The sequence below is a fragment of the Lactuca sativa genome, chromosome 1 (genome assembly GCF_002870075.4).
Source record: "Lactuca sativa cultivar Salinas chromosome 1, Lsat_Salinas_v11, whole genome shotgun sequence".
Classification (NCBI taxonomy): Eukaryota; Viridiplantae; Streptophyta; class Magnoliopsida; order Asterales; family Asteraceae; genus Lactuca; species Lactuca sativa.
The window spans coordinates 117,100,858-117,116,380 of record NC_056623.2 but is presented as its reverse complement, the minus strand read 5'-3'; the positions used below and the strand labels follow the sequence as shown (position 1 = coordinate 117,116,380).

General features: G+C 30.9%; 1 protein-coding gene across 1 annotated transcript; it reads left to right on the top strand.

The window, feature by feature from the left end:
* The first annotated feature begins 5,867 nt into the window (after positions 1-5,867).
* LOC111892081 (AUGMIN subunit 7) lies at positions 5,868-11,200 on the top strand. Its single transcript, XM_023888146.3, has 9 exons — positions 5,868-6,144; positions 6,229-6,314; positions 6,721-6,782; positions 7,315-7,406; positions 7,493-7,618; positions 8,201-8,291; positions 8,385-8,492; positions 9,752-9,850; positions 10,864-11,200. The coding sequence occupies exons 1-9, from the start codon at positions 6,011-6,013 to the stop codon at positions 11,068-11,070; spliced, it is 1,005 nt and encodes a 334-aa protein (XP_023743914.1). The 5' UTR covers positions 5,868-6,010; the 3' UTR covers positions 11,071-11,200.
* Positions 11,201-15,523: the final 4,323 nt, after the last annotated feature.

The window sequence follows — 15,523 nt, the reverse complement described above, 5'->3', positions numbered from 1 at the left end:
ACCCTCTCCCCTCTCTCTCAAGATCATCTTCTTGCTAGTTGGTGTTTGTAAGCCATTAGAGGAGTGGCAATTGTGACTCTAAGCTCCAAGAAGAAGAAGTATCAAGCAAGTAGTCAAAGGTATTGTTCTAGATCCAATTTCATATGATTTGATTCAATTGTTTACATTAGATCTAATATTGTAAGTCTTGGATTCAATGCATGTTCAATTAGAGAAACCTAGATCCAAGCATTAGGGTTTGCATGTGCCCATAGGAAAGTTCTTATGGCTCAAACCCATCAATAATCTCATACATAGCACATAAGACCCTCCGGTCAACACATAAATACCACTCTAGGTATGTATAGTGAGAAGACTCACCTCGGGTAACTCGGTAATCTCGAATTCTGTGAAACCAGGTCTAGCCTCCGCCTAATCATATGAAATAAACACTCTAAATCAATACATCTCCCAATTCTAGATCATTCACTCTCTTTGCACTATCAGGAGGGTTAAAGACCATTTTACCCCCTTTCATGGCTCAAAGACCCTAGAGTTGACCAGACCCTAAAAGTCAACAAAAGTCAACGATCAAACGTTGACCAGACTCGCCGAGTGCACTTATGTGACTCGGCGAGTTCATGCATGTCCTCTTCATCCCTGGTCCTCCCTCAACTCGCTGAGTCACCCCTCAACTCACCGGGTTATCACTGGAGTCAGACCTCGGGGCAACCCGGTCCAACTCGTCGAGTCCACATACGAACTTGATGAGTTTCCTCCATGGACTTGCTCAAACAACCTCCTGATGTCAGATCTTCTTAACCAATTCATAGATCTAACCTTTAAACACTTGAAAGTCACGTAAAGGAAGCCTCAAATGGAGAAATAAAGCTAGAAATGGCAACCTAGTCTCCAATTCCTTATTTGCTTGCAAAAAGCTGGAAGATAATGGCTCTAGGGACCTCTCATGGTCCAGATCTGATGTTATTCATACCAAGGGGACCTTATGCTCACTAGATCTCATAAAATCATGAGGAAAAACCCTAAAACTATGAAATCCACCATATGAACGTGAAATGGAAAGAATTTTACCTCCAAAGACAGTATCTCACGATGATTAGCTCCAATCCAAGCTCCCTTCACGTTCTAGATGGATACTCTCTTCTTCCTCTGGGAACCCGAATGTTACAATATTTGGGGCAATGTAACAATTTAGTATAGTGCATATCCTAAATCTTGTCTAGCATAACTCCTAGGTACTTATAGTTTCGTAGGGATTTGACCACTATAACATCTATGTAATGCTTAATCCTAGATTATCGAGCATCATATCTTTTAGACATAGATCATAGCTTAAATGGGAAAATGTCACTATGACCCAACAACCTAACACCTTTTGTTTTAAAAGGTCCTTGATCTATTTTGTTTTGCATCTTAGGGGTGTAAACTTGATTTTAACTTTAGGTAACTTACCTCCTACTACCGGTTTCCCATGCCATATATAAATAATATCAAATGATGTAGCTTGCTTATTTCCACCACTGATTCCCTTTTCCTGCTGACATTAGGACCCACTGTTTAAATCACTTCATCAAAATTCAACCATCACCTATGTTTACTATACTCCTCTATTCACCTTCATCTCTGGAACTATCCTTAACCACCCAACTCCTCCACAGGTAATACGCTTCTGCTCCCAACCAACTTATCAACCACTGACAAATCGATACCATTGATTATGCATCCATTACACATAATCGTTTATGATTTGGGAATGACTTCAATTCTAGCGCTAGTTTTACCAGATCTGAAGGACGAAAACGATGGTGGCGATGCTTATTGATCTGCAACAGACGACAATCATGGTTGTTGATTTGCTACAAAACGAACACAATAATGGTTGTGATCCACCACAGACAGAAACGACAGCGGCGCTGGTTGTTGATCCGCCACAGACAACAACAATGGTTTATGATCCGCTACAAACGACGGTGGTGATGGTTGTTAATCTGCCACATATGGTGGTTGCTAAGAACTTAGTCATGCTCATGGGACAAGTATTGAAAGGTTAGTTTTTTTTTTCAACCCTTCACTTCCAAACAAAGGATTATTGGTTTGATTTTTGTTAGATACGGTGGTGGGTTGGATTAATGTTTAATTGCAGATGATCTAATTTTTTTTGGGCTTTTTAGTATTATGGGTTTATTAGATTTTCAATATGTGTTCACAGTGATCAGTGGACGGTGGTGGGAGAGGTAGGTATCCGATGGTGGTGACTTGAAATCTTTCATGTAGGTGTAGATTGATTCCACTACAAATCTTTCACGTCCTTCCCATAGAATCATTTATGATTTAGGATTTTGCTGCAGATTGATTTTGGATAGTTGGAATCACCAAGTTCCAATGTCTCTACTACCATTAATGTTTTCTTTATCGTTGTTGGCTTCTGGTAGTTGTTAGCTTATGGTGGTTGTATATGGTGGCTTTAGTGGCTATGGACGGTGATGGAGAAATCATTTAATGAAATGGATATTTTAGTTGTTGACTGGACTTCTTATCGATAACAAGTTAAGAAATTTAAAAATAAGGACTTTTTAAAACTTAAAAATCAGTATACACCCCTAGGATGTAAAAAAAAAAAAGATAAGGGACCTTTTAAAACAGAATGTGTTAGTTTATTGGGTTACTAGGTGTGATACCCGTATGTTATACGGGTTTGATAAAACAAAAAATTAAATATAAAAGTTTAAATAAAATTTTATTTAATTTTGAAATTTTAGATTTGAAATTTAAAATTTAAAATTTGAATTTAAAAGGAAACATATTAAATACTATATTAGTACTAATATTGTAATTTATTTTTTATTTTCAATTAAGGCAATTGTTAATTAAGGTATAAATATGATGTGTTAATTAAAAAGATATAAACAAATGAGAAAAATGACAAATGAAAAAAACAATTATTCAAAAATATCAAAAAATGACATGTGTCCAAATTAATGAGATAGTGACATGTGTCAAAATTATTTTCATTTATTAGGGATGATAGTGACATTTTCCCTAGCTTAAACCTAGGCATAGTATCTACAGTTATACTATCTTAATGCATTTTACTTATAACATCTAAGTATTATCTATTCCTAGACTATCATAACTCTTAGGCACAATATCATAGCTTACAAGTAGGCATAGTGTCTATAGCTAGGTTATCCTAAGACATCTAGCTTTATAAAATGATTTGATATTTATAACATATACATTTTTATAAAACCATTTGATAAGCATGTATTCCCTCTATATTTTATAAAACGATAGAAAAATGGGTCGTGAAATCATTTGTGAAGTATGAAACCACTGAAGTAGGGTAGAATCGGGACTTGGGACTCGAAGATCGCATTGGGATCACCTGGCTCGAGAACTAGCTTACTAATAGCTAAAATGTATAACTGAAGAAGTGTCCTAGGCTTCTTATGAGAATTTTTGTAGCAAGGACGAGAGAAGAGAGAATTCCAATGCGTGGGACGAAATGAGGGGCAACAACCCTCTTTTTATACTGGAGGTGCGCGTCGTGTAAGGGCCTCGTGGCTCCATCCTCCTTTCTGGACATGTCCGAATGTTGCTGGTGCATCATACCTCCTTGTAGAAGCAGGTGTGCGCCGCGCATACCTCTTGCGTCGGGTGCTTCTTGCAAAAACTTCAAAAATATGTATCTCCTATACGAGCTCCGTTTTCAACATTCTTTATATCCACACGTAGCTCTTAACGGGTACTACAACTTTCTTTTTGGTTGTTTTGGCCAATTTCGACTTTCATTTTCTAGCCCAACGGGGGTAAGAATTAATGATATTATAAAAATCATAACTTACTCATATGGATCCCGTTTTCGACAAAATTTTTTCGTAAAGTTTATATCTCGAGGAGTACTACGAAACTCTTTTTTGCACTTTTAGTTAAAACTCAACCAATCTCTAAGTACTGTTTTGACGTAATTAATTTTAACTATGCAACTGATTTTTATATCATAGAAAATTCATATCTCCATCATATGAACTCGGATTTTTACGAAATTTATATTTTTGGGATCGGGAAGACACGTAATTTTAAAATATATAATAAAATTTATATGTGTTCAGCGCACTTATTTTAATGACGTATGCGCGATTTGGTTGGTTTTTACTATTTTTTTAATATGAAACTTTATATATTTTTATGATATTTCGATATATGTGACATATTTAGCCTATTAAAATCGACGTTGACCACTTTTCGTTAATAACAATCATTTCCAAAAGTCGCAATTGTTGCAAAGTTAAGAGAAGAAATGCAAGAGAAGATGCATTTTGTCCAAAAGGGTAAAACGGGGAATTTTATGCTTTTTTGGCCAAGTTTGTGACTTATTGATTAAGACCCATATTAAATCAATGAGAAGTGACTTAATGGAGTTGTAGAACTTATCCCCACCTTCATGTGGATATAATGATCATAAAAGATGGGTTTGAAACTAAGAAGTTATATGCATTAGAAGATTGGAAGAAAATGTCACAAAGCTTCCATATTAAATCAACTATGAATGTTGTTGTTATACAGCCACCGTGACGTGGTAGCTCCATTATCACAACGCGGTGAGGGTGATGATGATTCAGTTAAGGAGTCTCATCGTTAGTGGAAGGCAACGTACTTTACACCACGACATCGCATATAGGTTCCTACAACACGGTGGAAAAAGTAGGTTGCTATGTGAGAGAAGCACCACAAACTCGGTTAGAGGCTGATCGCGGGTTCATTAGACGCACCACAACACAGTGAACATCCCACCACAATGCTTTTTCACATTCAAAGTATATAAATTAAAAGTAAGGAATCCATGAGAGATTCAAGGGAAGAAGAATTTGAAAGGATTCATGACGGATCAAAGGAATATGATTAAGTCCAAATGTGTGTGTGTGTGTGGAGATAGAGAGATAGGGGCAAGATCCATATATAACTAAATTCCGAAAGAGAATCCGAAAAAATATTTCTATACTTTGAATGTGAAAAAGCATGTATCTAATTTTGGTTATATATTTCAATCAAATTATGCATATATAGGGGAACGAAATTGCATTTTCATTACCGAGTAGGCCGAGTAACCGTGACGTGGTAGCTCTATTATCACAACGCGGTGTGTGTATTCACATGTATCTAATTTTGGTTATATATTTCAATCAAATTATGATTTTAACTTATGATTTTGACATATATAATTTTCCAAAAAATATTTCTACATGAATTATCGAATCTGATTACTCCCCGAGTACTCGCTACTCCCCAGTCGGCCGAGCAGGTACCGAGTAGCGAGTTCTACAACATTATATATATATATATATATATATATATATATATATATATATATATATATGTGTGTGTGTGTGTGTGTATAAATCATATTTTTACATATCCATATACAACTTTTATATTACATACTAAATTCATAAAATTAAACTATATTTTTACAACCGAACAAAAACTGAACAAAATTGGTTCAGTCTTTTCATCATCAACGTCCAATTATTTTTTTAAATTTCAAGGATTGAAAATGACAATATCTTTAACACAACCGGTAATGATAATAACAACACAAAAGTAGGAAATAATGTCCGTTGTAAGGATCAAAATTTCCAAAAATAACAATGATGGTATCAATTAGGTAACAATACACACTTATATATTATATATGTGAGAGGTTAAATGTTCATATCATGAGAGTTTCAAATAGGAATGCATCGTGAAAGAATATGTGACATGCATAGACATTGAATTAACAAGTGCACCTCTAGAGTATGATGCAATGGTATATTTTGGGCCTAATTAGTAATAAACAATTCTTCAAGGGCCGGCAATGCGATACATTTCTTTCTTCAACCAAAACCCCACTACACCTTTCAACAGCACTCCTGGAGTTTCAAATTTAAAGTATTTTCTCAAAATTCTACCAAATTGCAGCAAATCTAACGCGGATCGAAACAATTCATCATCAAATCGAGTGAAAAAGATGGCAGCAAAGCAAATGGAAGAGATACAGAGGAAATTAACGCTATTGGCTTACCCAAGAGCCAATGCCCCTTCTCAATCTCTCCTCTTTGCCGGCATGGAGCGTTACTCCCTTCTCGAATGGCTGTTTTTCAAGTAATTTTCACCTCTCTCTCTCTGTACATTTACTGTTGATTCATATACGGGTATGAATTCCTGTTAATGATTAATCAATCGCAGGTTATTGGGTGATAAATCCCCTTTTTCTCAACAAAATTTACACGGGGACGCTATGGATCGGGACGAAGAGACCTCTCGCATACAATGTAATTGCTTCAGCATTTCTCAAGCACTTACAATAATTTGTGTATGTAGACTGTGTCATCAGCAATCGAATCGTTTAATTCCAATTCAGTCAACCTTTTTTAGATTAAATCCAAGTTCACTGGCTTTGAAGAATCATACGTAAGATGAGGATCTACTCTCAGATGGTTTATCTTCGGATGCAAAGTGTTTTATAACAAATACTTTTATTCATGCTGCAAAATTGATCACCCAATTCTTGATTTACCATGATTTGATCATTTTTGACACTTTTAGATCCTACCCTAATGTCTAGTTTCAACTTTTGGATTAGCCAAAACAGTGTCTCGATTCTCTAAATGAATATACATTCAAAATGCTGATATTTTCTCTTTTTATGCATAACATATAACTTGTTTTTATGTACAGATTTGGCAGAGATTGCAAAGTTTCTTGGCATAACCACTAGTGTAGATACTGAAGCTATTCAAGTGAGTTTTATTCTCATAATGGTTTTTAGTAGAATATTATTTGTTGGATAGTTTTTCTACATCATAATTACAATGTTTGATTGATGTTTGTTGTTATAGTATATATGAATACTCATATACAGATGTTGCATATGCTTGTTAAATCCTCATTCTAAGCTTTGAACATGAAACCCTAATTTTGTTCAACACCCCATTGGTGTTTATAATCTAAAACCCAAACATATAACATTTCTCTTTACATTAGCATTAATGATATGTCATTTACTAGCTTAGAATTTAAATATTAAATCCCATAAAACACCTATATCCCTAAATGCATAACCATTATTATAAGTTTTTAATCACTAAATTTTGTTTTGTTGGATGAATTTTATGAAACACAAGTCATATATTTTTTCCTTTTTCTGTATAATTGTATTCTCTGTTACTTCTTTTTAGATATAATATTTTGAGTGTAGACCTTTGTAGAAACAACAAGATGGAATATTTTATAAATCTTTTTTGATTATGAATTTCTAATTCTTTATTGTAGGGGAGAGGAAGTTATGAAGAAAGGACAGAGATGCTTCGACTGATTGTAGATCTTGTGGAAGCTAGCATTTATGCTGATAATCCTGAGTGGAGGTTATTATCGTCATTTTCCATCGCCCTTTCTTTTACATGATCTTTTTCTTTATAAGTTGCATATAATCAAATACCCTTTTTTGTAGTGTTGATGAACAGGTAGCAAAGGACATACAACTGATAGATTCTATTGCTGAAAAACAAGCTCAAATTTTCTCTGAAGAATGCAAATTATTCCCTGCTGATGTGCAAATTCAATCCATATATCCATTGTAAGATTATTATAATTTATAACCCATTAAAAATATTATTTTTTGTAACCTTACATCTTTTAAATATTTTACAAGATTGTTGTTTAGAATGCATGGTTTAAGTAAAACTTTGAACATTTTATATAATTGATGAATGCTATGTATTGCTTAACTGACTTAATTTAAATATTTTATGATGAAATCATTTTTAAGTCCAAATTAATTGCAATATTTTAGTAATATTGGCTTTTGTGTACAAGATTCTGCCTATTTTGTCATAACTGAAGGGTATTTAAGACATTTCACTAGCATGCCATTTATCTATGTCTTAAAGCATACTACTTTAATTTCTTGCAATTACAACATTATACTTTCAATCTTTTCTTATTAAGGCATTTTACTTTTATACTTTTATTTATTTATTTATTTTTATTATAATATCTGAAAAAATCTTCTCAATTATAGCAGTGAAAATTGTATTGCTATAATTTGGTTGATTTTTCAATGTAGAATGCTGTAAATTTGTAATAGGATAAATCAATAAAACTACATTGGTATTTCTTGCATTTAATCTTTTTTTTTTAAATGAAAATTCATTTTTAGGCCTGAAATATCAGATTTGGAGAAACAACTTGCAACTCAATCTAGTAGATTATCGAGTTTACAAGAAATGGTTGATGATTTGGCATCAAAGGTTTGAACTTTAAAATCTCTACATTCTTTTTTTCTTTAATGTATTTTACTATTTTATCAACATATTTATCTTTTTTAGTTTTTTTAAATGTAGCATTCATATAATCCTGATGAGGATTATGCTGAGGTGGACATGAAGCTAAGGGCACATCTGGAATCTTTCTTAGAAACTGCAAGATCCTTCAATACAATCTACACAAAGGTTTATTGTTTTTCTTTAATTATTTTTATAAACTTCTTATTGTAGTCTTTGATTTTCTGATTTTTCATTTTTCCTTGAGCTTTGTGCTTTTAAAAAAAAGAGTAAATTACACGAATGGTCCCTATGGTTTTGGGTAATTTGCACGTTTGGTCCCTAACCTATTGTTTTAACTTGGAAGGTCCCTACTGTTTGTTTTTGTTGCACGCTTGGTCTTTGTCTTACCTAAAAAGACTATTTTGCCCTTGATTTTTTAATTTATTTAAATAAGGTGGGGTAGGTAAGGTAAGGTAAGGTGAAGTGGAGATGGGGTTGGGGGTGTGTTTATTTCAATAAATTAAAAAATCAAGGGTAAAATAGTCTTTTTATTTTTAGGTAAGACAGGAACCAAGCGCGCAAAAAAAACAAACAGTAGGGACCTTCCGAGTTAAAAAAGTAAGTTAGGGACCAAACGTGCAAATTACCCAAAACCATAGGAACCACTTGTGTAATTTACTCAAAAAAAAGGTAAAATGCATGTAATTACTAAACACTTTAATCTTTTTTTTTGTTATAACATTCGACTTTCATTTTTTGAATGTCATCTAAATACACAACAATTTTTGTTGCTATAGTTATTAGTTTTTTAAAGTAAAGTGACTTAATAAAACATTACAATGATACAATTTTGTAAAATTTTCAAAGTCCAATGTCTTAATAAGAATCTTTTTAATCTCAAAAAAGACTTTATATTTTGTTTTTTCTCTGAAAAAAACCTTCAACCTTCTAAATGCTTCCAAATAAACCCTCAACTTTCTTTTTCCTCGAAAAAATCCTCACATTTTACAAATTGTTTTGGCAAAAAATGACTAACAGGGCCAAATTTGGAAAAATGAAATAATTCAAGGTTTTCTTCAGGCAATTTTTTTTTGAGGTTTAATCCGGAAAAAATACAAAATATAAGGTATTTTTTTAGATTAACCCTTCAGAAAATAACACAATGTTGAGGGCTTTTTTGGAAAAATAAAAAAGTACAAGGTGTTTTTCAGGCAAAAAATAAATTCGAGGTTTAATCCAAAAAAAAAACACAAAATATAAGGTCTTTTTTTAGATTAACCTTTTTTTTTTTTGTAAATATGGTGTTGTTATAGAAAGAAATGAAAGTAAGATGCCATAATAAACAAATCAATAAAACTACATCGCTATTTCATGCATAATTTTTTTTTTTAAATAAATATTTGGTCACGTGTTACATATATGTATTAATTTTTTTTTTTTTGTAGGAAATACGTCCATGGACACATATGATGGAAGTACCACAATTGCATGGATTTGGACCAGCTGCAAATCGCTTATTAGAAGCTTACAAGCTGCTCTTAAAGGTAAATTACTAAATTACCCTTATAGTTATTCTTATTATCTTATAAAAACTCTCTATTTAAAAGAAAAATCAATTAGCAATTTTATAGAGATGGTATTTTCTGACTTGCTTACATTTTGATAATACCTTATTATACGTGGTCAAATAAGTAAAAATGAAAATCTAAATAAGTTGATTTAAAAAAAAATTGTATTGTGAAGTAATATTTTATAAAAAGTAAAAACTCTGTATTTGCAAAAAGAAATAATTTTATTAACAATTTTGTAGTCTTAAATAGTCTTTGAGTATTTACATTTAATTTGTTACCAATGTGTCTTGTGTTATCGAGTAATTGCTTAATTCTAAAATATTAAAAAAAACATTTCACAAGATCATTTTTTGTTATATTTTATTATACATGATCAAGTAAGGGTTTTACGCAGTAAATTCTTATTATTTTGGGAATTTTTTTGATAAATTCTTAAATGTTTTTTTTTTTAATAGAAAAGTCCTATTATTTTAGAAAAATCACATAATCTGTCATTTCTTGTTAAAATAAAAAAATGGTTTTTTTTTGCTAATTTGGGTAAAATGTTAAATAATCGGGACTTTTCTATTAAAAAAAAACAATTTAGGACTTTATCAAAAAAATTTCCAAAATAATGAGACTTTTCTGCATTAAACCTAAGTAAGTAAAACTGAAAATCTAGATAAGTTGATTTTGATTATTTTTTTAATTGTAAAGTAATATTTATATCTTATAAAGAAGTAAAAACTCTATATTTGGCTTTCAATAGTTACATGTAATTTGTTACCAACGTGTCTTGTGTTATCAAGTAATTTCTTAATTCAAAAAAAAAAAAAAATCATGAATAAAAAGTTAATAAAAGGATAATTTCACAATGTCTTAAAAGTGTATTTTCAAACATGTATTTGACAAATTGTGGAATTGGATTTAGGGAACACGTGTCAAACAACAATGTCTTAAAAGTCTTTAGGTAATCATCGCTAACACGTGTCATCTTTTTATGACAGTTTTTAGGAAACTTGAGAAACCTACGTGACTCACATGCTGCGGTGGCCGTTGGATCATCGGAAACAATCTCCGGTCAACCATCGTCGGTGGCGAGAATAATATCCGAATGTGAATCCGCTTTGACTTTCTTAAACCGTGATCTTGGAATCCTTTCCGCTTCTATAGCGCGTGATGAGGCCAAAAAATCAGGGTCAACTATTGACTAAAACAATGTGTAGAAGTATAAGTAGAACCACATCAATTCTAAATTCATATTCTTTTTTGCTTCACCTAAACAACAATGTTTAGAAAAATGATTGATTTACCCTTTTTGTGTTTGAGGCTAATTCTTGATGATTTTTGGTTGCTAGGAAAATTTATTTTTTCATGTGTTTTTAATGGTTTATAATTGGCGATTAGTTTAATTAAACAATTGGTTGTGTTTGTTACATGTGACATAACTGGAATTGATGGGATTGAATAAGTCTTTTTAGATTATGATGCGGGTGATGAGGGTATTAATGTCATTTCATACACGTGAGAGAGGTGAGGAGGGTATTAATGTCATTGGAAGCAATTGTTATTTGATAATATTGTTTCTTATTCTTGTAATTGGTTTGCTTTTAGAAACACTAAGGCTATAAAAAATTGTAATGCATGGTGGTTGCATCAAATAACGTCTTAATTTGTTTTTGTTCTTTTTTTTGTTAGTGTCTAGCAATCATTTTAGGACAAAAATTTGCAATTTTGATTTTATTGGCATAAGTTTAAGTCTAGGTCAAATGTAGTAGAATACAAACCAAACGATGTACAAGGTTGACATGTTCAATCATAAATTGTTTTACGTAACATTTGGTGCCTTGATGTATTAACATTTTTGTACAGTCATTATTTTTTTATTATGTATGGTCTAAATATGTAAGTTTACATGTTTGGCCTGTTTGCAAACTGGTTAAATCAAGCGCGAGCTTAAAAATTTTCTATTAAATAGTATATGTTTAGAGCATACTCGACTTAAAAGCTCAAATGGCTCGAAAAAAGGATCTACAAAAAGTATGTCTAGGTATATGATTTGAGTTTGACTCAAAAATATTGATACATGTTATCTAAAATCTCATAGCATAAGCTAAACATGGTGGGACAAAAAGCTTGGTTTACTGTCCAAAATCAATTTTAAAATGTCAAAAATCAATTTTAAAATGTTAAAAATAGCAGGGAAATTAATTTTTCACGGTAATTATCTTTTCATTTTATTGACATTTAGGCAAAAAAAATTGTACATTATCGACTATTAATCTTGTTAAATGTGTTCATATGTTAAGATTGTCACATGAGATCGCCGATGACAATGATAAATATAAACGCATTTAATAAGTTTGATGGTCAATAGTTTAAAAAAAAGTTGTCTAAATATAAACAAAATAAAAAAAATAATTACCCTATTAAATCAATTTTTCCTATTTATCTCACTTTTAATAGATATTTTATTTTTCATATTTTTTTGAATTATTTTTCTAAGCGTTATTTTTAAAGCATCCATAATTACCGATTGTTCATCCTATTTACATCTGTTTGATATGACAAATCAATTCTGTTTTTTATTAAAAAATTGCTATCGTAAATGTTAATTAATCATTGATCAAATATTAAAGTTTTTTATTGATTAATAAATATATTTTTATTTTTATGAAATATTTTATGTATTTTCTTTATTTTTAGAGCATATTTAATATTTTTAAAATAAATAGTATCTAACAATAAAATAAATAAATTAAATATGTTACAATAAGTATGTAGGGTCTTTTAAAAAAATAAAAAGAAAATATTACGTAAAAAAAAAAAAAAAAATAAAATTTTATAATGTATCTGTTATGAATTTATAAATTTATTTTTCTACAACTTTTAAAAGACTTTTCTAGAATTTTTTATAATATTTTTGTAACGTCCCAAACTTCAAACCAAGATTTTCATTTTTAAATCAAGATAACTTATTTAAAATATCTTTTCAAAACATAGATAAAAACCCATTTGTTCAACTATCATACAACCAAGTTATAACCAAGTATCTAAAATCGAGTAATATCAATAACATTGGAATTCAAGACAAATCCATTATTGATGCATGTGTCATACCGTTCCTTTTGTTAGAAGAACATACTTGTTCTTTTGAAAAACATTTAATCAATAACCGTAAGCATAAAGTTTAGCGAGTTCCCTAAAAACCACATACTATAATACACATACAAAAATTGCTCGTGATCTTCTGTTGTTTTGCCTGACTGATAGACTAGCGTCGTTCAACCATCAATAGTCGACTCATAGCCTAGCACCGTTCGGTCGATAAATTGAATTATCTAGGCTTGTAACCTAGTGTCGTTCCACCATTAACCCCTCAAATAGGACACATACACATATCATATAATCAAGCAATCAACGTATAAACAAAAAACTTATCTAGTCTATTTGTATAATCATAAACTAACAATACCTTCATCCTATCATACAAAGGACATATACTATCACGTGTAGTATAGTTAGAAAACTCACCTGATATGAAGAGAGGAAGTCATAAGCATGAGTTCTCGAAGGAATCAACTACATGAACTAGCTAAACGAAAATTAAAGGCCAAACCTAGATCTATAGCTCAAAGCCATCAAAGTTCGACCAAAAATCAAACTGGTCGCTTAAAGGTCAATAGTCAAATGGACAATGTGTGTGACCCAACTCTTGGTCGCCTCGCGGATACTAGGTGACAAAACAGTCATGATAATCCATCAAGATTCGTGTTGCGACCCTTCCATGGTTGCATCATGTTTTAGAGATCAGAACCAACTTCTTGTTGAACATTTATTCTCTAAAACCAAGGCTCACATTCTCATATATAAATCCATTAAGGGTCTTAATGGATAAACTTTCCAATTTTATCTAGATCCATGACTCAAGATCCCAAATCCTAACATAAAAAGTAGTTCTAAATATCATGATTCCTCTGCATGGCTCCATGGGAACCCAAACATGCACTCAAATGACCTTAAAAACGTACAAAATCATCCTAAGTCAAACATATTATTTGGAGTTCTCCAAACTCCAAGAACATCATATAAAGGGACTAAGACTCATCTACAAGCCTAGATATATGAAAGAAATACAAAAAGGAAAAGAATTTATGAATTTCAATGGTCTAGAATCAATGTAGAAGGTTGGATCTTCTCTGGAATGAACTCCACAATGCACCAAGTGCTATTTTCTTCACAAAAACTCACTTAAATCTAAAGAACACAAACATAGTGTTTGGAGTTCTCTAAACTCCAAGAACATCATATAAAGGGACTAAGACTCATCCACAAGCCTAGATATATGGAAGAAATACAAAAAGGAAATAAATTTATGAGCTACAATGGTCTAGAATCAATGTAAAAGGTTAGATCTTCTCTGCTCCACAATGCACCAACTACTATTTTCTTTACAAAAACTCACTTAAAACTAAAGAATACACCGAAAACACCTAAATGTGAAAGGGTTCTCTCTCGTGGAGGTGGAGGCGGAAGACTAGAGAGAACCCTAAATAGTAGTACATTTATATAGGGCCCAAGACCCGTGACCTAGGGTTTTGGGTTGTGGTAGACATGCATCGTGACTCATACTATTGTGTCGTTACTTATCAATGTTACTCGCATCGTGATGTCCATAGCTTGCACTGCGAATCTCAACACCCAAAATTTAATAACATCAAAAAATTTAACTTTTTTAAATTAATAATATCCCAATAGCGAGTGTTATAATTTTTAAGATTTTTTTTTTCTTAGTTTAATTTATAAAATAGTTTTTCTACAACTTTTTAATACAATTGCTTTTACACAAAAGAATTTTAGAAATGTCTTAAAACATTTACAACTTATATATATATATATATATATATATATATATATATATATATATATATAAATTAGAAGTTTATAAACTTTTAATTTTTTTAATAAAAGAATAAAAAAGTTATTCAAAATCTATGGAACGTTTTAAAAATGTTATAAAAACAGTTTACAAATGGTTGTTTGAAAGTTATAAAAAAAATTGTATGAAAATGTAAAAAAAAAAAAAAAAAAAAAAAAAAAAAAAAAAAATTAAAAACTTGTAAGTAAAGGTTAAAACACTTAGAAAATGATTGGTTTAAAAACAATTTTATTAAAATTATATGAAAGTATAAATAAATTATAAAATTATAATTAAAATTAAAACATTGCATTACGAAAACCTATAAAAAGAACAAAGAAAAAAATCTTAAAAATATTGTAATCAGTTATTAAAAAAGCCTTAAAGAATTTGTAGAAAAAAATATATTTGTTCAAAATCATGTATCTAAGCATGTTCGTATTACTAGAGTAGGAATGAAATTATATGTTTAAAATCATGTACCCGAGCATGTACATATAACTAGAGTATGAAGGAAATTATACGTTTAACATCATGTATCCGAACATGTATGTATAAGTAGAGTATGAATGAAATTATACGTTTAAAATCATGTATCTGAGCATGTATGCATAAGTAGAGTATAAATGAAATTATATATTTAAAATTATGTAACTGATTATGTATATATTTTTAAAGTATGTGTGAGATTATACGATTAAAATTATGCATTTGTGCATGTACGTATAATTAGAGTATGTATGAGATGA

Coding starts and splice junctions, on each gene's coding strand:
- LOC111892081 (XM_023888146.3), top strand. CDS start 6,011: ATGGCAGCAAAGCAAATGGAAGAGATACAGAGGAAATTAACGCTATTG. Junction 6,783..7,314: donor TAGATACTGAAGCTATTCAA/GTGAGTTTTATT, acceptor TCTTTATTGTAG/GGGAGAGGAAGTTATGAAGA. Junction 8,493..9,751: donor TCAATACAATCTACACAAAG/GTTTATTGTTTT, acceptor TTTTTTTTGTAG/GAAATACGTCCATGGACACA.